The sequence below is a fragment of the Larimichthys crocea genome, chromosome X, assembly GCF_000972845.2.
Source record: "Larimichthys crocea isolate SSNF chromosome X, L_crocea_2.0, whole genome shotgun sequence".
NCBI lineage: Eukaryota > Metazoa > Chordata > Actinopteri > Sciaenidae > Larimichthys > Larimichthys crocea.
This window is the reverse complement of record NC_040020.1, coordinates 22,573,240-22,599,806: the sequence shown is the minus strand read 5'-3', so window position 1 is coordinate 22,599,806 and position 26,567 is coordinate 22,573,240. Positions and strand designations below refer to the sequence as shown.

General features: G+C 39.6%; 1 protein-coding gene across 1 annotated transcript in view; it reads left to right on the top strand.

The window, feature by feature from the left end:
• swap70b (switching B cell complex subunit SWAP70b) overlaps positions 1 to 25,404 on the top strand; it is a 30,455-nt gene extending 5,051 nt beyond the window's left edge. The window contains exons 3-12 of the mRNA XM_010738653.3: positions 5,601 to 5,774; positions 8,254 to 8,481; positions 9,606 to 9,752; positions 10,050 to 10,158; positions 10,570 to 10,751; positions 18,422 to 18,529; positions 19,413 to 19,579; positions 20,511 to 20,709; positions 21,521 to 21,617; positions 23,845 to 25,404. Of these exons, the coding sequence (XP_010736955.1) occupies positions 5,601 to 5,774; positions 8,254 to 8,481; positions 9,606 to 9,752; positions 10,050 to 10,158; positions 10,570 to 10,751; positions 18,422 to 18,529; positions 19,413 to 19,579; positions 20,511 to 20,709; positions 21,521 to 21,617; positions 23,845 to 23,963 (1,530 nt within the window). The 3' untranslated portion in view covers positions 23,964 to 25,404. The remainder of the gene's footprint in view (positions 1 to 5,600; positions 5,775 to 8,253; positions 8,482 to 9,605; positions 9,753 to 10,049; positions 10,159 to 10,569; positions 10,752 to 18,421; positions 18,530 to 19,412; positions 19,580 to 20,510; positions 20,710 to 21,520; positions 21,618 to 23,844) is intronic.
• Positions 25,405 to 26,567: the final 1,163 nt, after the last annotated feature.

Here is a 26,567-nt window from a genome sequence, read left to right as displayed (position 1 = left end):
TGACGTCATGGGCAGACATTAATAACCAACACACACACATGTATGTACTTTTCCACACACAGTAGTCCCACCCTACTATTGAAGTGGGGGGCGTCGGTCAGTGCATTCAGCTTCTCTCACTCCTGAGGAAGCTCCACCCGGTTGTTCAAGGAAACTGCATGTATGTTTGCGTGTGTCTTTTGTAAGCAGAAACTCAAAAGCAGGACTATTTTGCACATGAATAGAGTTGCTACACAAGATATACTGGAATATGATCATCCTCACTACTTGTGAGTAACAATGCAGCAGAAAATAAGGCACACCGCTATGTTCCACCTTATCTGAGGACACAGACTCACAGATGTGCTAGTTGAGCTCTGTAACCCGACACTGAAACACTGAGCACTGTTGATACACACTGAAGTGATGTGGAAGCTGAGGACTCTGCACTTTGTGGTTTGACAGAGCATCACACTGAAACAAGTGATCCTCTGTGACCCTGAAACACTGTGTGTGTGTGTGTGTGTGTGTGTGTGTGTGGAGGGGAGGCAGACCATCACAATGACCAGCTGCAGACCTTTAAATATCACCTTTTGAATTCCTTGGCTTAGACTCCAAATGTCTTTTCTTTCTTCCTTTTTAAGGCGAAATTATGAGACAACACACTGACTGACTCTGTTGTCACTTTATGAGCTCCATCTATCTAAAACAAATTAAATCTTTAGAACAAGTCCAGACAAGTTAGGTCAGGTCTCCATTCTGACCTTGCAGAATAAATGAGCAGTGTACTTTTGACATTTTATGGGTCAAATATAGAGATCCAAGTATTGGCAAGTTCTGGATCTGCCCTGGGGTCTCTTTCCAGCTGGATGTGCCCAGAAATCCGTCAAAGCAAGTGGCCCAAGAGGCTTCCTGAACAGAAACCAAACCACCTCAGCTGGAGTCAAGGAGCAGGGACTCTACTCCAAACTCCCTCTGACTCTCTTAACTTGTATTTTAACAACTTGTATCGGTGATCTAATTCTTTGAATCACTACTTAAAACTAGGGATGCACCGAATATTCTTCAACCGAAAGTATTCGGCCGAATATTGCAAAAAATGCCACATTCGGCTTTCGGTGAAGTGGCCGAATAGTGGCGTGACGCAATGAAACAACGCGCGCGGTGATCTGGCCAGGGTTGCTGATTCTTTTCTCATTCACACACAATAAACCCACGATGCAGGATATAGGAAAAACACAGGCAAGAAATACATCATACACTGCTCTTTAGCGAAGCTATATACTTCTCTCTACATTACGGCGTCTCACACATGCGAGGTGCGTTCAATGACCGTGGAAATGACTATGATGCGTTCATGAACGTGGGAAAAATGGAAATTCACCGGAAATATAATAAAACTAAATAGTATTTCTTTCAAGAACAAATTAACAGTGATTAAAACAACATGGGCTTTCTAACAGTATAAATGAAATAATAATTATACTAACTGGAAATTCTACTGGAATATTTGAAGGATATTAAATAAACATTTACTTTCTTTGAAAAAAGATGTCTACAAATTTAATCTAGGCTATTTATGCAATAGTAAAAAAATAGTGAAAAATTTAACAACCGCATTTCATATTCGGTTTTGGTTTCGGTATTCGGCCAACCATTTAATTTTTATTCGGTTTCGGTTTTGGCCGAAAATTTTAATTTCGGTGCATCCCTACTTAAAACTCATGACCATAAGTAAATCAAAGCTTTGCCTTCTGACTGTTGACCACAACAAGCTCATACAACACCTGCGTTGCTGTTAATGCTGCACAAATCCTTCTGTGCGTCTCACACTCCCAGCCAAGATCCCCCATCTCCTTCACTTGGGGGAGCAACTCCCACCCAACCCAGAGGGAACAATCCACCACTAAAACCCATGCAGTCTATCTAGTCAATGAATCCTCCCCTCAGGAAGGTTATAATGTTCAGTTTTTATTGAAATTATTTTAGAAAGGTGTTGACTCAACTGTTTGGTCACCTTTTAACTGTAACACAATACGAATCAACAGAACCACTCAACAGGGACTAACTCTTCAGTAAAAGGTTGTTCCAGTGAAACCTGTAGCACGTTGTGCAGATTATCTAGACTAGATAATCACTATCTTAGATTCTATAGTAACAGATGAAGTCATTCAATCAATGGATACTGCAGAAACCTCAAAACGTGGATAAATAAAATAAAATCTAACTGCTTGATACCACTGACAGTTAAGTATTGTCATGTATCTTCAAAATAGCTCAGAAAAACAGCCCCATTTTCAGCTTCGTGATGATGCATCGGTCAATGTAGTAGGTTTTCAATTGTTTATGTAACGCAAGAAGACGTTCTAAGCCTGTAGAGGAACATTTAATCCTTCAGTTTGTCCTAAAAATATCCAAATCACCAAGCGTGGGGATGTGTGGTTTCATTGAATAGTGACTGTTCGTGTAATGTGTGTGAACTGACCATTTAAATGGCAGAAGTCATGCAGAAGTCAGTGGAGTTGAACAAACCACCAAGCCAACACCTGCAGATTGTTTTTGGTAGTTGTGTGCTTTGGAGCATTAAAAAACTCTTCTCATTTCTCCTTTTTACATGACTCACATATCACTCTGTCCTACTCTACTGAACACTTGTCCCTGTCATAGTGCTGGATAATTCATTTGTAACAAACCCATTTATTATTTAGTGGATAATCCTGTTCAACTCGTAACAAGCCTTTTCATTGTGATGCTGTTTAACCTGACCACATTAGTTTCTGTGGAGTTTCTGTGTGAGTTGTAAATGCTCCTGCAGGTTTGGGATGCAGGAGATAAGGCTGGTTTGGATCCTGAATCCTAATGAACATGTGGCAGTGGAGAAGGAGGGGAGGCTGTGCTGACAAGGCTCTCATTGTTCAAGTGTAGCGAGAGAGAGAAGAGAGAGAGTGACAGAGAGTAATAGAAAAGACAGAAAGAGAGAGAAAGCCAGTGAGCCATGAGGACAAAGAAAAACGAGCATGACACAATGTTAGAAAAAAAGCTGCTCTTTCATAACAAACTCTACTTTCACAACTTCATACTGTCCCCTTTTACTGTCCTCCTGCCAGCATTTGTCTCTGCAGTCAGCCTACACTGACTCATTCAAAAACACAAGTCCAAAACCAGCAGGAGGATCCAGATGAGTTGAGGCACCTGAACACAGCTATCATCATCCTCACGAGAGACACAGTCATGCTGCTGAGTAACAACGGGAGGACAGACCAGAGGAGACTAGACGGCAGCATGCCAACTTTTTTTTTTTTTTAAGTGAAACTCTACCCAGAATCTATCTTTAGAGTTAAACTACTACTGAAGGCTCAACTGTAAAGAAACACTGTTCAGTGAGCAGAGTGACCATCTGACCAGATGATACAGTGCAAGGGAGATGGAGTGTCACGAAGAACAGGAGCATGAATGTACTGAAGGCAGAGAGAGAATCACTTTTAAACAGACAACAGCAAGATGATTAGCCAATAATGCATGTGTGCCGCTGTGCTATTGGATACATGTGACCAACTGATGAAACAAGCTACAGCAAGGAAATGAGTGTGAGAATGAGCAAGGAGTGAACGGTAGGATGGAAAGAGAAGTTGACTGCAGGCCATCCTGCCTGAACATTTGAGAGCTCTCGTGAAGTCTCAGATCCTACTTTAAGTCTAACCTGAGTCCTGTCTCGGGTCTACAGCTCTGCCAACTGTAACAGTAGATGTCTTTGCCAGTTAATTTGGTCCACCAAGCTAAACCTCATACTGTGATACAAGCTTCCTATCAGTACCGCATTCTAGAAGGTGATAATGTTTGCTGTGTACTCTTTTTGGAGGCTGTAGTTTGTGGTGCAGTTGAACTGTTTCTGATATTTAGTCGCCCCTTGTTGATATAAAACCAAAACATGTCTGTTTTGTTCCTAATGGAGCTTCTGAGCTTTGAGGAAGGTGATGGTGTCATAGTTTACATACATTTTGGGGAAACAATGTAGGTAACAGCACATTATGTGCACGACAGAAGCAGAGAAGTACATTATGATAAGCAGTGATTTGAGAAGTTTCTATTTCTACTGTGAAAACATTTGAAGTATGTCAGTATGGATGGAGATGAAAGATGAAGGATGAGACGTTTTACAGCTAACCTTCTTCCATTAAGTTTCTTTAAGTTGGGTCAAAAATCACTTTAACATCCAGCACAGGTTTCCACACACTCACACTCACCATCATTTAGCACAATAGAGAGTTACATCAGATCCTGTGTAGCTTTAGAAAAGTTCAACCCAGCAGCCATTCACTGGGGCTCAATGTGTCTCTCTCTCCGTGAGCACAGAAAATAAAAATAATTAAACAACCATGAGAGAATCATGATAATTTGTTTTGCACCATGGTCTCTGTCTTCTCTTCATTTACTGGACAAATTAAGCTTTATGTAAACGGATAATAAGCCGACTAAGACCCTGTCATCACCATATGCACAAAATGTCAATGTTAGATTGACCAAACATTATGAGAAATGTGAACTTTTAGAATTAACATGGAAATGATTGCAGTGTACTACATAATTAAAAGTTTATCAACATGCTTCACTGGCTTTAGAACTATCAATTCATACAACATCATATAATATACTTCATAACAATTCTTATTTACCTGCAGTGTCTCCGTAGTGCAGTCCTGATGCCTAACAATGCCACTGTAAGAGAAACAAGAGCAAAATGACATGAGCTGTGTGTGTGTGTGTTTAAGCACTGATTCCTTTTATAACTGCTCGCATACAGTAACTATACAAACATATCTGTAGCTGTTTCCACTCTTTATTTTTATCATTATTTTTATTGTGAATGTGTGGAGGAGACCATCTGAGGTTATCACTGGCTGCTTTAACCACAATAACAACTACATTCCTCCCATTGTTAATGCTAATACTTAATAAATAGTCTGTGAATGTGATTCTTGGTGAGTTCACTTTCAAGGTTCCCTTCATGTTCACATGGGTTTTTAATTAGAACGAGCATTTGAGTTGTTTTAGGGTTTTCTGGTGGCTTGTTTGAAGGTACGACTGGCAGCAGGACGAGATGTGCTTCTAAACCACACAACTGCACAGTCTTCCTGCCAGGAGTCTCCATGGAGACGCTACTGTTCACCAGCTCGAGGAGAACATTTCCCCTCCACAGCACTGATTGTACCTTTTCAAGAGCTTTCTTCACATTTAGCTTTGGAATTTGAATCCCAGAGATTTTGGGATTGACAGGATTTGTGGAAAATATACCGTTAATTTATATAAATGTATATCCTTAATGGTTTAGCATGTTAACTTATACTTAGTTACACTAAGCTTTTCATTGCATAGAGACAGACAGGAATAGAGAGAGACAGGGGATGACTATGATTCTAGAAATGTGCTTCAGTTACAAGCCACAAAGGTTGGGAACCACTGAACAACATGTCTTAACCTTGAAAATGTCAGCACAGGGAGTGTTGGATAAGGGCTTTTTAATCTCATCTTTGTACAAACTGTTGCAACAACATCCCTGAAAATTGAACTGTGTCAAACATGAAGTCATGACTCACCAGCGTTGTTCTTCTCGTCTGCTGCAGGTGACAGATAACTTTGACCGTCAGGAATTCAACAAAATGTGCTGGCTGTTGTGCTCCAGGAAAAATCTGGATCAAAATCAGTTATTCATCTCGAGTGATGATGCCTTCAAGATCTGGTGCATCTTTAACTTCCTCTCTGAGGACAGATACCCGCTGACAATTGTCACTGAGGAGGTGAGTGTTGATGAAGGGGTACTCTCCTATTTTTGTGACATTCATATTGATTTTTATCTTCTCATCCAACATCATTAAGTTCATTAAGCTCTACATCCACTACTACATCGATCGACTTAAAACACTGCTGGCTGCTCCCTCAACATATCAGACCATATGTAGCAGTTTATAAACCTGACTCAGGACGTGAAACGTCAGCTTCAAATTATTTTATATTCCTAATTTTGTGAATCAGTCCTCAACCCTAAATTCACCAAGTTATACCTGGCTCAGGTATATGAAGATGATCTGGTATGATCCAGAGATCATCAGGTGGCACTGCAAGGAGCTTGACTGACAGGATATTATGGAAGCCTGGAAGGGACATGGAGAAAAAAAAAATCAGTGGCAGTGTAGTTTTGCGAGATCTCGCAAAGTTTTGCAGCTGAGGCTGCTACTAACTTAGTGCGGCAGCTGCCAGTGTCTGAAGCAGCTGCCACTACCTTGGGGTGTCTACGGCAACTGCTGCTGTCATGGGCATCTGTTTTTGACAGTCGTCAGTGTTGTATTTGACTTGCTGGAAGTAGCATTTCCATTACGTGATTTCTGCATTCATTTAAAAGGTTTTCTTAATTAATCTTTCAACCGCTGTCGCTGTGCGTTGCAGGCCACTGACAGCCTCAGCTGCCTTGGCGGTGTGTGGGCAACTACCACTGACCTGCCACGGCCGTTGCTGGAGTCTGGGGCAGTTACTGCCATGGCAACTGCTGCTGTTATGGGCATCTGTTTTTATTTTTTATTTTATTTGCATTTATTTAATTAATCTCTCAACATCTGTCTCAGCCGCTGCCGCTATGTGGGGCAGCTGCCTCTGACGTGCTGCTGTGCTGTTGCTGTTATGTGAGTGAGATACCTTTTAGTTTATGAAAGTTAGTAGTTAACAGTGACAGCAGATTATGAGTGTCATTCGGCAAACTGTTGCTGGAAAGGAAATACACAGCCAGCTACTAATACACCCCCACTATTATACAACGCAACAATGGCACCAACGGCGGTTGAGAGATTAATTAAGAAAACCTTGTAAATAAATGCAGAAATCACTTAATGGAAAGTGATTATCCAGCCAGTCTAATGCAACACTGATGACTGTTATAATGACTGTATGATGACTGTATAAAATAAAAAATAAAAAAACAGAAACGGCAGTAACTGCTCCAGATTCCAGCAACTGCCGCTGCCACAAATTGAGCCACAGATCTCACATAACTTTGCAAGATAAGGCAAAAGTACACTTACAGTTTTTTTTTCTCCATGTCCCATCCAGGCTTCTGTAGAATAGTCAACCACTCATGACAATGTCATTACCAGTGTGTGTGTGTGTACTGGGTAACAGTACTTGTTCTCTCTTCACTGAGACTTGTGATGTCATTATAGATTTTTATCTGAAGTGAAACCATAAGATGACGGATCATTTGAATTGTCATGACTCAAATCAAGTTAGGTCATGAGTGTTCAAGCCGGATGTAAAGTCTAAAGTTGCAAGTTATCAAAACAGACTTATCTAGTCCATATCTCGTTTGTGGAAAATAAACGTGTAACTCTTTTTGTTTATGTCAAATAGCTCATTGCATCAGTGTTTAATAAAGAACCGTCTGTAGATAATGTCAACTTTCTACTGTTGGATGTCCTGTCCAACCTCAGAATACTATTCTGACTAGGCCTAATAGCTTTTTTTTAATGCCACTGTGAAGGCTGCTGGTTGTCGCCTGCTCTAAACAATTTAGATCAGGAAAGCTGACCGCTGATTTGATGTTCATAATAAGGTTCCTAATTGATTCACTATCACTGAGTGCTAATATATAAAACTGCTACATACTGGCTGATGAATTAGACCTTTACACACTCCACTTCCTCTGAGACGCTATTTGTCAGAAGTTATTAATGTGAATCAAACAATTTAAATAGGTAGCATTTGTCTATTTCCCACTCCAATCCTAATTCATACAGCTGAGCTTTTGTTAATTTCAGCTCATTCTGGTCAGGCATGAACTCAGCTGGATTTTAGTTGTACTATTAATTATTAAGTAAATGTAGTGCTTCACTGATACAGTCACTAGCCGTCTGTTGCTCAAGAGCAGAAAAGGAAGTTTCCAGCTTCCTGTTCTTTAACAAACGCTGGAAGATTTATTGTTGGGTACAACAAACATCAGAGCTGAATCACAGGAAGATCGCTTGCAGAAGAAATGTATATGCTTCAGTCAGCCCATGTAGAGGTGAACAGAACAAACAATAGCAGACAAGGACGGATTTACTTCTATAAAAAAAAAAAAAAAAATATATAGATATATTATATATTATATTATATATATATTTATATATATATATATATCTATCTCTATATATATCTATAAATAATATTAATAATATAAAATCCAATGTTTTTGCTGTTGGTTTGTATATCTTTACACTACCATACCTCTGTATATGTCTCCACACACAGATTGAGTACTTCCTGCGTAAGCTGACGGAGGCGATGGGGGGCAGCTGGGTGGAGGAGCGTTTTGAGGACTACAAATTGCAACTGAACTCAAAGCAGCAGAGTTTGAATGCCTGGGAGCTCATCGTCCTGGTGGGGTCAGGTCACTTCAGCAAAGGCATGGACCGCCAAACACTCTCAATGGGCATCAGTGAGGTCTACCAGGAGCTCATCCTGGATGTACTCAAACAGGTGGGCAGCACAGACTGTATCGTTTGTTAGTTTAGAGATTTCTGTTCATATGCAGTTTCCAATGACAACAGGGCCAGATTTCCCACTTAAAATTCTTTATTAAGTCTTAAAACAAATGTTTTTTTCTAGCCATTGACAAATACTGTGACTAATATTGTGGCAAAACAAACTCAAAGCTTCACTTACTAGCTTCTCACAGTCTTAAACGAATGGACTGGATATGGCAGAGAGATTCTGACTATATTTACGTTTTGTTTAATGTCACCTTCAGTGCGCGGAGGCTCCTGGATCATTTCTATCTTTGAAATACAACTTGAGTTGTATTAAATATGGAATATTCAAGATTTTTTCTTGTTATTAACAAAAACAAAAGACCTGTGCTATAGAGCTCTAGTGATGGCCAAGGCTATTAAAAGCACACAAATGAGCTACACTGATGTGCCATTATCATGAGCACACACTGCAGTTCATTCATTCATGTAGTTTTATTTTGAGTCATCCTGCTTCTGGAAATATTCACCACAGCACCCAGCATTTGTTCATCCACTGATGAAAATAATCTTCCTGTTTTGACTGCTAAAAACTACAGTGTCTCGCTGTTTTAGAAATGATTGATTCTCTTTTTTTAAATTTTAAATTAATTTAAATTATATGTTTGTGATTTGTTTTTCATAAACCTGCCACAGGGCAGGATGATGTGATTCACTAGTTTAAAGAAATAAATGGTCTTTGTTTATCATATAAAGTCTGATATGTGTTTAAAAGTTGCCTGTTGGGTACATGAGCTACAAGTGTTTCTTTGTTCAAGTTAGTCATTACGCTGAGAAGTTAATTATTCACCAAGAACTAAGTGTAAAAGTGTACTGTTGTGTATATCAAACGTATTCCTAAAACACCTCAACAGACAAAGATGAATTATCATTATTATTTGTGGTCATGAAGTCACAGGCAGGCCAGTATATTTTTGAAAGCATGAGTAAACAAGTTACAGGGTCATGTAGGGACATAAGAAATAGAAGAAAGAAAGTGAGCTAAAAAGAGAACACAGTAATGTAATGTTCAGATATTGTCAAATTCAGTGATGTTTAAATGACCCTGATTCATGTCCTTGTTTCTCTTTGCAGGGCTACATGATGAAGAAAGGTCACAAGAGGAAGAACTGGACGGAGCGTTGGTTCATGCTGAAGCCAAACTCCATCTCCTACTATGTTGGTGAAGACCTTGCTGAACAGAAAGGAGACATCTTTCTGGATGGAAACTGCAGTGTGGAGGTTCGCAACAGCTGTCTTATGAAAAGTCTTCAACTTATCGGACAAAAAACAAAAGGATGAAGTGATGGTTACTCTTGACTGTAGAAACAGTACTTCAGTACTTTGTCTTGTCAGCTGATGAAGCAATGGGCACAGTCAGCACAGTTGTGAAAAAGCTAATACACAGACCTTGAGTTTTACATTTTTTGTTGCATAAGATGTTGTTTATGCAACTTAATATTTGGTGTATTTTAGGGGTTGCTTGAATATTTGTGTGTTATGAGCTGGTATAATCCCAATCTATTGATTTCATTGCAGCCTCTGCAAGATAAAGAAGGAAAGAAATGTCTCTTCCTCATCAGGTCGTCACAGAAAATGTTTGAAATCAGTGCGTCAGACAAGAAGAAGAAGCAGGAGTGGATCCAGGGTGAGGTCTTTTAGTGATTTTTTTTTTGTCTCTTTCTATGCATTTCAGTGACAGTTACTGTTACTGTACAAGATTTTTAATTTTTTGAGCTGTGTCAAGTTAAGATAGATTAAGTATTGATCTCAATAGGAAATATTTGTCTTAGAAATCAAAGTAGGGCCGCAACCCACAACTATTTTCTTTATGATTTAATCTGCAGGTTAGTTTCTCAGTATATCTATTAATGAATTATGAATATTTCTTTCAGCTCTTAATACGAGACTGTTGATAAACAAATTTTTGTTTTCCTTCAACTTTGAAACTATTTTTCATTAATTATCTGGAACTTTTGATAGCTTTACTTTTGTGTACATTAATTGATGGACAGCTCTGAATGCAAACCTTTTTTTAAATGTCTCTTCCATGTTTCAGCAATTCAGACCTGTGTGAGCCTCCTCCGCCAGGGCCGGCCGGCACCACACCGCGAGGCTCGACAAAAACGACGGGAACTGCGACTGAAGCAGCAGGCTGAACAGGAAGAGCTAGAGCTGAGGATGAGCGAACTGCAGACGGCCAATGAAGCTAAACAGCTCGAACTGGAGAAGATGAGGAAGGTGAGAATAAGACACACAGAGACAGTCTGGTCAGGAAACGTCTGGTGCAATAGTTCCTTTTTGTTGTATCCTGAATTAAAATTTGTTCAGTAAGAAGGGCAAGAGTGATCCATGATGAGGGCAGTCTGGACAGTCTACATGATGTGAGTGTAAACAACCTGTGCATATTGACAGATTCTGCTCAGTCTAGTATCGTGATGTAAGACGCACTTCTCTTGTGCATCAGTAGTGTAAGTTATGTTCCATTTTTAATGTGTGTGTGACACACACACGCACAGATTCAAATATCTGCCAAAACAAACTAATTTAGATTTGCAATGAAAATTAATGTGGATTTAACAGTAAATGACAATGGGACAAATGTGTGGGATGATGTGGTGACTGACACAAAGTGAGAACGTAAGTGTTATCTGTAGATAACGCTGCAGGTGGAACCACTGGATCCCTGACACACCAAGATATGTTTGTCAGTTTAAATAGGAGAAGAAAAAAAAGAGCAGTCCAGGAAGCAATTCACTGGAATTTGTTGTATGAAACCTGGGGGATTTTCTCAAGGGAATTTTTAAACCTGTAAGATAAAAAGCAATCAAACATGACGTGACCATTCCTGTAAAATGTTTGAAGCAGCACATACAGAGCAGCATCTTTCCACTTTGAAAAGGACTTTGTGTTTCACGCTCTGTGGATAAGACTTGCATGTTGTCATTTTCTCAGCTGACTCAGCTGTTTGAGTTCAAAGTGTCCACTCGCTTCTTTATCACGAAAGCTTCCTCAGCTGGAAAGTCAACTCATGGAGTCTCTATTTATCTACTGTACTCGGAGCTCTTTTGTACTGTAATCACTCCGCATCATCAGCCACATCTTGCTTGAAGCACAAAGATAAGGAGTTTCTGTCAACTCAACAAGATCAGTCCTCACAAATCTCCATTGGTTACTTTGATTATTAGAGATTGCTTTGTACCGTGAACTTTCTCGTAAACTCCATTGTTAATTTAAACAATATCACACGAAAGGGAGTGCTGATGTACTGAACATCAGCCTGTGACTGTCTACAAATCACAACCGTGCTGATACTCAGTTCAACAGATTAGTAGAGCTTTAGTTAAATTCAAACTGCTAGTTGGTTTATTTTTAACGTCCGGTCAGCACTACAGAAACCCTATGTAACTGTTGGGTATGATAAGGTTGTCTGTTGTGACTGCTGTTAGTTATAGGTTTAATATTGTGTATATTTATTACTGTCTGTTGCTAATCAGGATAATTATCAGATAATTATATTATTTGTGTGTGTTTAAACTACTTACAGAAATATGTTCATCTTTGCAGTTCAAAGTTTATTACAGTCTAAGATAGATGACAACCACTGAGGTAATGTTAATATTAGAATCCCTGTGAAATGGATGATACATACAGTGGTGTTATGGTCTATGTCAGCACTCATCAAACTCCTCTCGTCCAATCAAATTAATCAGTACGAACTGAACTGTAAAATGCACTAAGATAAAGTAAGTTCTCTGTTCTTATAATACTTTAAATCCGACAAGTGATCACGACTAGAAGCAAACACATACTGTTGATACATACAATCGCTGTGATATCATCACCACTAGCACACCACACCTTAAAATAATACAGTGTAACATGCATCAGAGCTCCTATAAATAACAAACTGTCATTTCTCTGCTTCACGCTGCTGCTTTCAGTCTCACACTCACACTGTTGTTGATGCATTTCACACAACAATTAAAGTAGGTCACCCCAAAAACTCTGCTGGTTTTCCTCTGGAACTCACTGCCAGCTCATGAATACCAATAATAGATCAGCTCCTCCCCGCAGCCTCTGAATCATGAATAGTCTGTCACTGTAAACAGTAGAATGTGTATTGAATGAGGAAGGGGCAGAGGGGCGACATTAACATGTTTTTCCAGTAAATCTTCTATAACCTGACTCACACTCCTGTCTGTTAACACTACTGACTGACTGACTGTTATGTTAAACTTCCCTGATTATGCGGTTTGTAAAGACTGATGACAAACGGCCACTTCCTGTTAATATGGTAAATGGTTATTAGGAAGTGTGGAAGTGTGATTGACAGTAAGGCTGTAACTATTCAGTTAAAGGTTATGACAGTAGTTTATTCAAAGTAAAATAATGATCCAAAAATAACAAGGATGTTTTTTGGTACGGTTGATAGAATAGAATAGATACTTTATTGATCCTTTGAGGGAAAATAATTTTTTCACTCAAGTTTCACCCGAAATACAACCCCACACACGCACGCACACACACACGCAAACGTGGGGAGATGGTGGAGTGATGGGCACCAACACAGAGTAGTGCGCCAGGAGCAGTTAGGGGATCAGTACCTTGCTACGTTGGACTGCTGGAAATGCTGGACAGGCCAAATCCATACAGACTGATGCTGCCCCCAAACAACGCTGACAGCACTGTTATAATCCCACAATTTAATCTGCCACAAATTATGTTAAGGAAGATAATAATGTTAAGTATTTTGTTGAAGTGATTGTAGGTAACACAATTCTAATTAAATCCACTGTTTCTGCTTGTTATTTCAATCAGGATTTGCTCAGGTGATGTTAAAGCAACAATGTGCAGAAAGTAATTTTTGGGATTTAGCGCAACCCAGTTTCACAGTGCAATACCACTGTGGTAAATATGGAGAACTATACATGTGTATTTGTTATGATTATATTACTCATGATCAAAATCAAAGACATGGCAGTCAGCTAATATTACTTACTAATCCAACAGCAGTCAGCCCAGCTCAGCATCTGTCTTTCAGCCTTTTATTTCACCAAGCTCTCACCAATTAATAAAAGTCGGTCCCACAACCAGCGGCTTCTTGCTCGCTCACTCTCTTTTCTCTTCTAAGCTTCTCTGTCATCCTCTTCAGTCTCTTTACCTCTCATTATTTCCATAGAGGCTGCTAAGCCCGGTTTCATTGCCTGCTCACCCAACTCTGGTTCTGGCACACCACCGGCTCTGCACCCTGGGCCTGTCTGGTGGTCCAAAATGCCTGTGGTACAAATGCTAACTCTCCCCTGGTGCTCTGAGCTCACAGTCCGGGCAGCCCAGCTAACAAATTGAGCTAACATTAGCTAAGAGCAGCTACAGTTTGCAACAGTTTACTTTACTCTCCATGAGAAAACCCTAGAAAACATTTTCTCCATAAAATATGACCCAGTTTCACCAAAATCAGTGAAAAAGTTGGTGATGTGTGACTTATTGCTATAAACTGCCATGTAACTCTTGCAGGAGATTATACCCAGAGCATAATCTTAGCATAATGCAACAAGTACAAATGATAGAGACACTATTCACCTGACCTGTCAGTGTAGCATCACCATGATTTAAAAGCTGGTAGTTTATGAAAGTCCAACCTCAGTAATAAACATAGGGTTAAATTACTACCTCTCTCTATTAATCGTTATCTGCTGTAATAGTAGAATTTATAGCTGAGCTGTCATATTGGACTGCATTGGCTTGTAACAAAGTCACTGTTAAAAGGGCCATATTTACAATATATCAGGGTTTGACAGGTATAGAATGATGAATTCCTGGAGCCAGATGCATAAAACAGTGTAGACTAAAGGAATAAATATTATGGTTGTAAAGTACTAATACGTAAATCCTTTTTTGATACCATGTTTAAAACAATACAACATCATTCAAGAGTATTGAACATACCAAAACTATGGAGGACGACAGATTTTCAACCCAAAGCTTTATAAATGAAACAATGAAGAAGAAAATGAGCTGGTGCTCTGTGTTCAGTGAGTTTTTCTGTACCTGCACTGTAGAGGTTGTTCATTTTCTGTCTTTTTTTAGTATTGAAACAAAGTTTAAAATTCTTTTTCTGTCACGACAACCTTATTAAATATACATACACATGTTTTTATCAGATATCAAGCTGGGCACTTCTCTCAAATCTCAGCCATTTTCAAACTGATCACACATATACATGCCTTGTTTCTGCTCCCACAGTCTGCCATAAATAGGTGTATATGCCCTACATGACTCATTTCTTTACCAATACAGGAGGCTCAGCGCCTTAGCAGCCATCAATACACACAGTTGTGGATGTTTATACCATGAATTCATCAGTGTCTGTAAACTCATTGACAGTGATGTTTACAAAGAGCTTTCCACAATGAACTGAAAACATGAAATAAAATGATGCCTTTAATAATAGTGATCTTCCATGTGTAGATTAGTTTCTGTGTGGGGAGGTGGCATATGCGTTGTGTGTGTGGGCATACGTTATACATCTGGAACTTGGATTTTATTAAGATGTGGACAGGTATTGTATATCTAATATGATAAATATTGAAAAGCATAAACCAGCTCTGTGATTTTGTGTTTTTGTTAGAGCAGAAGCTTACAGGGTCAGATAAATCTTCTCAGAAGATATTCTAATTAAACCGAACTGAAAACAGTTACTAGGTTACACTTACAGTACTTGGCATGCTGCAGCCACCAACACAGTTGTGACAAATTGGGAGCAACAGTCAGTCAAACTAGTTCTCATCATAGTTGTGTAACATCCAGACTGCAGCAGAGAACAACAGTTTATCTTTGTCTGGGGTGACACGACTCTCAAATGAATGCGCAACAATCTGCCATTGAGGTGAAAGTCCTGTCTCACATAGATGTTTGCATAAATGCACAATGAATGTATGGCCACAGAGAGAGACAGACTCTGCAGTGATCACACTGTGCTGTTATAAGTAGTATAACTGCCGCAGTCTTGAGACGATTCACAGTTGGATGACAAGTCAGTGTGAGGTTACTGTTTAACCACAAGCACAAGATAATTAACGGCACGACAAACTTCTAAAAACATTTTCTAACCTACTGTTATTCACAAACCACCATCATCATCCCTGAGAGTTCACACTTTACTATTTCAAATAGATATTGTATAAATGAGGTTGAGGTTGTGACCAAGCAATAATGTCAGTGGCTGTAAAATTAACATGGAAGTGCCAAAAAAGTTCCTTAAACGTCCACTTGAGGCTGGCTACAGAACGATTTAGTCCCCATGTTAAAATGTCCAACTTCACAGCAGAAATAAACATGTTTACAGCCTGGTACAAAAACACAAATGTACTGAGGGTTCATTTTTATAGAATTAGAATAGACAAGTGGTGCCATCACAGGTGGCTTGTTTCAGTAACCAGACTTTATTCACCTGCCTCTGCTCCAACTGTGACAAAGCCGTAGCCAGATTGGTGACCAATTAGTCATTCCCCAGGGTTTGAGGCCAACACTTTTAAATCTGAGCCATTCTATCCCTTGGGCAGGACATTTAGGATAGGCAAAAACACAGTTTTCCCCAGTTTTATTGGCCTCATCAGTTTGCTGACACACAATATTGCTAGGCATTCAAGAGGTGAAGACCAGTCCCTACCATCCACAAACAGATGGCCCTGTTGAGCGCTTTAACAAAACCCTCAAGTCTATGCTGAGGAAGTTTTTAATGACTCTGGGTCAGACCAGGACCAGTGGATTCCATTCTTGTTATTTGCGTACAGGGAAGTCCCACAGGCATCACCTGGATTTTCACCTTTCCAACTGCTGTATGGACATTCCGTTAGGGGTCTTGAAGGAAGCCTGGGAGGGACCTGTGCCACAACAACAGTGCCGTGAACTCTCATATGTCCTGAAAATGAGAGACAAGCTTGACCACTTACAAGAGCTTGACAATAACAATCTGGTACAAGCACAGCAGAGGCAGAAGCAGAGCTATGACAAGGCTTCAAGGAGAAGAGTGTTCCAGGAGGACCAGAAAGTTCTCCTGTTGCTGCCAACATCGGACAGTGGTCTCTTTGCCAAGTGGCAGGGACCATACAAGATCACCAAAAAGACTGGTCCTGTCTCATATGAACTGGAAGAAACATCAGATCTTTCATGTAAATCGTTTGAAAGACTTGGTGGACCAGTCAGAACATTCTAGGACCCTGTTGGCATGTGCAGTCATTGATGAGGAAGAGCTTCAAGAGCAGTATTTTCCTTCTGCAATGGATACACCAGTGTATCCTGATTTGAGTCACCTGCCAGCAGAGAAGTGCCAGGAGCTTCAGAAACGCATGACAAAAGAACTGTTTAGTTTGAAACCAGGTTGTGCACACCTCATCAGACATCACATCCTGTGATATCTGTATGCAGCCGAGCAGCAACCCATCAGAGACACTACTTGTTGCATTTCAGCCAAACTTTGTGTCAACTTTTCAAAATTAAATGCAGTTTCTCCTTTTGAACTGTATCCAATGCTGTGGGTGGATGAGCTGATTGAGTGCTTGGGACATGCCAACGTTCTGACGACCCTTGACCTCTGCAAAGGTTACTGGCAAGTATCCCTGACAGAAGCATCAAAGTCCTTAACAATGTTTAGAGTACCAGGGCGCTTATTCAGGTTCAGAATGATGCCTTTTGGCTTGCATGGAGCACCAGCAACATTCTAGAGGACTACACAGCAGCCTACATTGATGACATTGTTATCTACAGCGAGACATCTTGCTGATGTCTTCCAATGCATCCGGAGTGCTGGTCTGGTCATTAATGCAAAGGGATGTCACATTGCCAAGCCTGAGGACATCGCTGACTTCTTGTCATTTTATAGATACAGACTATCCCGGGTTTGTTTGTGTTTTGTATTATGTTTGGTTATATTTCGTAGTCCAACATCTTTGGCTAAAATAAAGTCTTACAAGTATTGTTAGATTAAGTTATAGTTTTTTTATTTATTTCTTGTCAAAATAAGTTAAATTAACGTTTAATTGTGTTACTTACCATACTCCCCATGTGGTCAGAGACAAAGGGGGGAAGTGCTGCAATATTTCCTGCTTTTATACTCTGACTAACATGATTGATAATAACTTGTGAAACTGGTAAATTAGGAGCCAATGGAGTCACCTCCACCATTGGTACAGCCAGATAGGTAGTGCCAAGTGGAGAGGCTATTTAAGCAGTTGCCTTTTGTCTGTCAAGGAGGACAGAGGGAACAATGAAAGCATAGTGCCGATCAGGTGTAGAAATTTACACTTGATGTAAGTTGTATTTTGCATTGTTGTACGTTGAGTTTATTTAGTTCAACTAGGTTAACTGCTAAGGTATCCTTTTTTTGTTGTATTTTTGCTACATGTGAACCTGGAAGCACTTTGGTTGTAAATAAACACCTTGCGGTGACTTTTGAACAAACTGCCTTGAATCTGCCTCCTACTTATGCCACTCTGGTCAGCTTCCCAACATCCACCCATGTCCCACCCATTTTTGGATTGGTAGGGAGCTGACAGAGACAGGACTACCAAGACGAGCCACCACACTCACAACAGCTCGGTGGGTGACAGCACGGAGACTGTGTCCAACGTTTTAAACAGTCATTGTATTCCAAACATATTTAAATCCGGACTGTGTTTGAGGGCTGACTGTGTTTATACAGTATCAAGTACAGTCACAAGAGGCAAAAATATCTCAGATGTTTATGAATGTAAAGGTTGGATGGATTTCCTTCTATTTAAACTCCCTGTAACATTAGTTGAGATGTATTTTCCCTCTTCATTTCTGTATTTGGAATCTGAGAGTAAAAACCTGTCACCAGAAGACAGTGAAGGTTATTTAACATGCTTTTTTCTTTCTTTTTTGTCCAGGCTCTGGAGGAGGCGGCAGCCAACGCAGCAGAAGAAGAACGAAGGCGTCTTCAGACCCAAACTGAACTTCAGGACCGCTACAGGATGGACCTGGAGAGAGAGAAAATGGTGTGTCACTGCTCGTCAGTCATTAGGTCAAAACAAGTTGTGGGATGTGTGATGGTTACAACTTCCTATTTTTGGTATAATGTAGTGTTTTCTTTTTTGGCTGTGTGAGAATGATGTTTGAATTTAAGACATCATTTTAGACATCAGATTAAATGCCACGTAAAAGAAAATTCTCAGGTGAACACGTTGAAATACCCGCAGTACACAGTGAAGGTCTCTAAAGCTGAAACTGAAACTTGACATCAGATGAGTCATTTTAAATAGAGCTGATTTCCTCACTACACTTTTAAAAATACAGTATATGGTGAGCATGTTTCTATTCAGCTCAGTTCATATTGACAGACTTTGCTGTTAGATTGTTATTGGAAACACGTAAGGCACCTTTGGTAACCGCAAGAATGTGGCGTACCAACACATGATGATTATCATCCATCAGTGACTTTATTTATCACTTGTTTCACAAAGTATATGAACCTTTCAATACAACAGAGGCTCAACGATGTATGCATCAAATCTAACTTTGTCAGGGTTAAACCTACGTATAACCTCACCACAATACCTTCACATTTAAAACCTTAAAGAAACAGAAAGAAATCAGTAGTAATTAATTTACTAATTCATTGCAAATGAGAATGAGTAATCACGGGGAAATGTACATTTATCTAATACAATGTGTGTACATTTTACCCATTATCACAATGCTAAAGAGTTAGCATAGAGCACCAGAGCACATAAACAAAAGATAAACATAAGCTGGACTGAAGTAGTCCCTGTTAATGGTAAGCTTGTGAATGAGGCAGTGTCCTTCAAATAAAACTGTTCAACAGGACTGTTGATATCCACCTAAGCCACATAAACATTTTTCTGTTTCCTGCTTCAACAGGTACGGCAGCAGATGGAGGAGCAGGTGGCCCAGAAGTCCACTGAGCTGGAGCAGTACCTGCAGCGGGTTCGGGAGCTGGAGCACATGTACGGTCAACTGGAGGACGCTCTGGAAGATGAGAGGCGTGCCAGACAGGACGAGGAGGCCGTCCGGAGGCTGCAGGCACGGTCAGTGAAGATTGACCTTTTTAGTCTGTACTGTCAGTCTGTACTTAGAGTTAGTGTACGTAGAGTTATAGGTTAAGACAAGCTGAACATGTTGACCTCAATAGTTGTTAGCTTGTCAGTTACCAGCAAGTTTATTTAACAAAGCACCTAATTGCTTGTTATCAGCCAGGGGATGTTGTCCACTTCAGACAGTTGACTTTATATTCACCGCACAGTTATGTGTAGCTTTCTATGTGAATCCTGAAACAGTCTCACATTCAACTTCTACTTCCCTCTTTATACCACATTTCCTCCCTTGTCCTTCCTTCCGCTCTACTGACATTTGCTTTCCACCTCACGTTTGACTAACCAGCAGTGAGCATGTCAGAGCCATTGTACTGACCATAATGCTTAGATGAAACCAGATAGCGACCACTTGTGGATATTAGCTAATGTAGGCTAATGACTGGCTGGCCTGCATTTTGGTTCATACCTTCCGCAGAGCCGGTCACATTGATGTGTGACTACACCCTATTTAAATGACATTTTTTGGAACTACATTCTGTAGTTAGATTTTCACTTGAACCGTAAGAAACACAATCCAGAACTGTGGTACAGCCCCACCTGCTGATACACTGATCTGCCACAAACACCTCCATTTACCACACATTTAGACTTTGGCAGTATTCTCATTACAGACATTTAAAGTAATGAATGGAAGAGTTTGATGTTTTCAAACACTGATGGTAAGAACTGCAAAAATGTCCCATTAATCTTAATGTTCTTATCGAAAATCAAATGTTGATTTCTATCAGTAAAAATGAAGGAACAAATTGTAGTCTTCTGATGCAGGTTCCACACCATCTGAAAAAGTGAAACCCATCTCTAGTAAGTTGTACAGTACATAACCATTCTACTCTGTAGTCACCTATGTCAATGTCTGTGTGGGCAGGTTACTGGAGGAGGAGGCCACAAAGAGGGCAGAGCTGGAAAAGATCCACCTGCGGCAGCAGCGGGCCATCTCAGAGACCGAGGCAGAGAAACAGGAGCTGGAGAAGGAACGCCTGGCCAAGGAGAGTGCTCTGCAGGCAGCCATGACACAGCTGGAACAGCTGGAGCAAGAGAGGCAGGGGGCGCTGGAGCAATACCAGGTCAGCTGAGAGCAGTCATAGTTGTAGTGGTGTGGGGACTAGTAGTAGCCAAGGAACCGCAAGAGTCATGTGACTCTTTTCAATTAACATTAAACTCTATCACCGTATGACTCCTCAGTGGAACAGAGCTGATGCTCTCTCTTAATTATTTTAAAATGTTGAAAGGCCAAACATGATGAGAAATGTTTGCCTTTGTTGGTTAAAAGGACACTCCCACATTGTCACCACCAAATTTCCACATTTCCTTTCAGCTTCACTGTGAGAACATGCTATAAACCTCTCAAAAAAAAGCAATGAAAAATATTTCTAAACACATTTTTCTGTACGCACCAGTTCCTGAAATGTCAAACCAAAGATACGCCTCTCTAAGAAAGAGCACATTAAATTGTTACCAAGGCATATGAATATATTTTGTATTGAAAATGTTTGTATTGAAAATGTGTTCAACAGATTCTCCACAGCATTGATTTATCATTATTATTATTATTCATGACGTTTTCCATGTCAGTAATTAATAACTTGAACAGTTATTAATTACTGACAACTAAAGCAAAATAATGAGCTCTGTTCTTAGTAAAGTAATTCCTTTCTTGTTCCACACGGTGTCACTATATGAGCTCTGGATGACAGACTGCTATTTAGACAGGACTTAAAATTCTAACAGGAAGTTAAAGCAGATTAGATGTTATTTATTGATACAATATACTAAACTGCTGTTGAAAATAAGGAAAGAAAAACTCCTCACTTTGTATGTATTACCTGTTAATAACGATGCTGTGCGTTTTGTGTCTGTGTCTCCTGCTTGGGCCAGACGGTGATGAAGAAGCTGGAAGACGCAGCCAACAACACAAAGTCCTGGAAGCACAAGGTGGCTGAACACGAGGGCTTGTTAAAGCTCATCCAACCAGGTAACAGCAGCACACTGGACCTTTGTGAGTGTTTGAGGCACAAATCTGAATCAATGCCGTCACACCTAGAGAGTAACTGCACTTTGTTTGACCTCATAAGATTACTGTAATAAATGTTTTATCCCAGTCTTCATCTCTTATAAAAGAGTCACAAATCTCTTCCAATTGGGAAGTAACGAGAGCTCCAATTTATCACCCTGTCATTCAGTGCTTGTTTACTGTCAAACTTTATGAAGCAGGTAACAGAATTTGTGCTCCATGAATGTAAAGAGATTAAATTAATTATTCTTTTGAGGAGTATGTTAGCAAATATGTCAAATATTTTGGAATATGAAAATGGTACTTTCTGACTGAGGGATATTGGCCAAAAAGCAATGTTGAAGCCAAACACATCCACCAGGATTTGAACTTGATACGTCAATTGGACAGAACAGATGTGTGTACACACCATAGAAGCTAAGGAGTAACTTTACCACCACGCTCAGCCAGCTCAACAATTACAAATTAATTCAAAATAAGTTCCATCCATGAAAAGCCTCTGTAATCATATCAGCCATAGCCCTAATCAAAGGGTTTCCAACCATGAAAGACTTTCAGCTCTGATATTAGCACAATACTAAAAGATAGTCAGTGTGTAATACCTAACAGTGTGTGACATGGAGGGCACTCAGTGTAGCTTGTGCTGAGTGACTGAAGTGTTACACACGTCCTCCATGTTATTTATCAGACCAAGAAATGGAGGATCACAACTTTATGTGACTGTTACTAAACATTATGTCAGATACACCAGTGGAATGTTTCTGTGCACTGTGTGGCTGTTTGCTGCGTGCGCAGTTACTGAGCGTGTTATTATTAAAAGGTGATGTGTGTCTTGTGAGACACATTTAGCCTAAGAGTTTCAGAGCAGCACATCGAATCTGCCTGAATTGTTTTCTTGCCTCCAAAGCTACAAACTGACTCCTGCGTTGAATAAATGTAATAGAGCCTTCGTCCTTCTAATTTCCCAGTAGACTTCATTAGTGAAATTGGTCAAAGACAAAAACCTTGGCTCTTTTTATTCCTGAGACTCTCTTGTCATATTCTTTCAGCCAACTATGTACGGGCTCGCCCTTGAAGCAGGTTACAGCCAAACAAAAAAAACTGGCGGGAGAAAACATAACGATGTGATATCTGAATTCCACACATGCCTTTGGCTGGGTCTTCATATTAAGAATGTTGTTTACTACCAAGTAAAATGACAACTGTAATAGAATTAACATCAGTCTGTCCAAACCTTTTGGTGAACGACGGTCAAAGAATTTAAAATGGCTGCACACACTTGACAGTTTATCTGATAAAGTAAATTCATGCTCTAAGAGGCTAAAGTGCAGGTTAAGGTTGCAGTTATGCTTTTATCTTGAATGTTAAGTAAAAGCATTAATAACTGGTCAACATAACACATAATGTGGCTGTTGTTCCTCAGCCACATTTGTATGTTTACATCTGGTTTGATGATTAAGAGCCTGACCTCTATTTAAGGAGCCACGAGAGCATTTGGATTGAAAAATATTAAGAAACTGAACCTCACACCATAGAGAGAATAGAGAGAGTGATATGTGTCCAAAAATGTTAATTTGTCAGTTGTTGAACGTGCGTACAGCATTAACTAAAATCTGCTGCACATAGGTTAAAAGCAGCGTGCTGTTTGATCAGAGGGCAGCCATGATTCTCTTTTCACTTTCACATGGTATGATGGTGTGGCTTTCAATCCCCATGGTTTGCTTGTGACTGGATTATTTAGATAAGCTTCCAAGTATGAAAACGCTGTAAAGTATGATGCCATGTTACCTCATGTCATTTGTTGGAAACTGACTTCCAGTTTCACTGAAACAGAGCATTACTCAGAAGTAACAGTCGGGAAGCTGAGCAGGAAAGGCTAAAGTTATCGCCATTAAAACATCACAATGAAATAACATGAGAGTGACTCTACAAAGAAAACTTTGTAGAGTCACCTCAACTTTGCATCCTTGCGGTTATTATCAAAGCCCTAACATGACACACAAGAAAAATACATTACATCTCTCAGAAGCAAACAGAAAACCATGTCATGGCAAAACAGCATGCGTTCACAGCTGTGTACAGATGGAATATTTTATTGGTAATAATTAAAAGATATAGTCCACCTTGAGTTAAATATTTTTATATTTTTTAAGTTTCCTCTGTGGTGAAAATTCTCTTGAATTTCCAGGTTCCAAAGGACAGCAGATGATCACCAACTGGGGCCCAGCAGCCTTTTCTGATGCAGAGCTCAGTCTGAGGCAGAAGAAATGGCAGGAGATGAAGAACCACCCGACCCAGGCCCAGTAGAGAGCCCTCTAAGACCAGAACCGTAAACATGTCAACAACTCAGAAGAGGTGACGAGAGGGCAGCTGATATATACTGGCTGATAACTGGATTTTACTGCATTTTATATTAAGGGAGCATGAAGTAACCATTGTCCCTTTGGTGTTGTTCAGTAGGAATCAGCTCCGATTGAACGGTTTTATTTTTGAAGTTTTTGTAGGCTATGATAGATAAAAGGAGCAGAACAGAGACTCACATTTTTGCATTAGGAGTTCACTAATACAAGAAGGGATCCAGTAAATATATTACAAATGAAGAAGTGATAATACCAGGAAAAAGCTTAAAATGCTGAATAATAATAGCTCTGTTGTTAAACTGTGTCACCCCTTGTTGTTAAATGTACTGATTGCTGTTTCAGTCGATTGTGTAGTGTGTTTAAAGTCCAATGAGGAGGGAGAATGTTTTCTTCCACTTTATTTTATCTGTGAAATGCACTACTGCTGACCGGAGTCTGAGCACTCCAACGCAAATCACTTGAGCATGTTTTTGGTTCAGGCTGTTGTAAAGTTAAAAAATGGTGGTTTTCACATCTACTACTCTTTCCTGTGACTTTTCTCTCTTAACTGTTTGGGACCATTTTACATGAGAATATAAGAGGTGTCTGTACATATTGTAACAGTGGTTTGTGTTTTCTGTACTAAAGCTGAGCTGCGTAAAGGCTCCATCAGTAGCACCTGAGGATGACATATTTAAAGTAAAGTCAATGATGTTTAGCATATTTGTTGTTGTCTTCTAAAACCAAGCTGAGTTGAAAACCATGTATGATTCACTAAATGTTCCATCTTTGTTCTCTGGTGTGTCTGACAGGTTTGTATCTGTCTGTAGAACAGCCTCAAAGACATTTCCTGTTTCTAACAGTGTCACAGATCAGGCATTTGGCCAAAGTCTCAGTACTGTGTTGTCGTGCTGTAACTAGGACGGGCCACTGACAGATAAATGTTTAAATTCACCACTGACTCAACAGTAAATCATTATTTTGTGTCTGAAATCTGCCAGCTAACTTCCCACCCTATAACCATGAGTGCCTTTGATAGTCATGAGTAAACATTTTAAGTTTATATATATATATATATATATATATGTAAAAAGCTCAAGACTGAACTATGTAATAAACATGAATGAATAACCAGCCCACTGTATTTTGTCTCAGACTGAGCATATACCAGGTTGTTGATGATGTTGTCTTAACCTCGTGTGTCCACCAGATGGCGCTAACGTGTCACATACGCAGCATCCCTGCAATCCATGGTCAATAGTACAGTATTTCTGAGTCATGGGGACACTGTCAAACTGTAGTAAATGTGTGTGTGCAGATCATCTGGGGACAAAAGATAAATGCTGACTTCATTTCCATGACTTCACTGCCTCAACCTTCTAGTTTCCAAAATAAAGCCGGTCACAGTCTTCTGTCTCCTGTCTGACTGCATGAATATCATCCGGATCAAAATGCTGCTCTATTATTGTGTAATTGTAATAATGTCTAATTAAATTGTCATCCTCGTTTTGTGATGACTGCTTGATAATGGGCTTAAAGTCATTTGAGATCTGGGGTCAAGCAAAGGAAGTTAAATAAAGACAGACTGAAACATTGCCAGTCACATCGAGACATGCCTGCTGAACACTATTAATCAGCAAACCAATCATTTGTAATGTATGAAACGTTTTATTGCATTATTTATGTTTCATTTCAGTGTCTTTAAAAGTTTCTTTTATTACTGTAGCACAAGGATTCATTATCATGCATCTGTTTTCAGCTATTATTACTATTGACTCTTACAGCTGGGCATTGTTTTAAAACTCTTCAGAATAGTTTTATCACAATTATAATTTTATATAATTTAGAGTTTTTTCATCCCTTTCATATAAAGATTTTACAAAGAACGTTTTTAGATAAATAAGACAAAATCTAAAAGGCTCTAAAGTGTTTCATAGAACTTCTTTCACATAAACTGACATTAATCTAAATGAACCAATAGTTTATCAATAGTTTATCAGCAACTATTTTTATAATTGATTGTTTAAATAATTTATCCAGTGAAGTCAAACTCAACATTCTCCAGCTGTGGATTCTCAAACAAGATTTGTGTATTTTGGGGTTCTGGAGCTGCTCGGACATAAGCAATAAAAAAAAATGTCATATTGAGTTCAGAAAACTACAATGAGCATGTTTCTCTGTTCTACTGTGTGGACTTAATCATTAATTAAAATTATGAAGTGTGTGCATCAGCTTGGGCTGTGATAAACAAATAAAGCTGCGTTCCTGTCATTAACGTGATAAAAAAGATTCCCCATAACTCAGACTGAGAATCAACTGGAAAGTTTTCATTGGCCACGACCTGTTGACCTGTTTCACACATGAGCGTCTAATCCTGACAAGATATGAGATGTGTAATGTGTGTCCACACTGCCAGGATCACAAAAACAGTACCTAAACGTTATGCAAAACAGACCACCTTGTAAAATTTCTACTTTTAGATCAGCCTCCCCCCACTCCCCCTTGAAAGATCCCCAACTAAGTTAATTCACTCCATCCTTCCTCTGTATCGTGCAACAGTCGTTAATTTGAG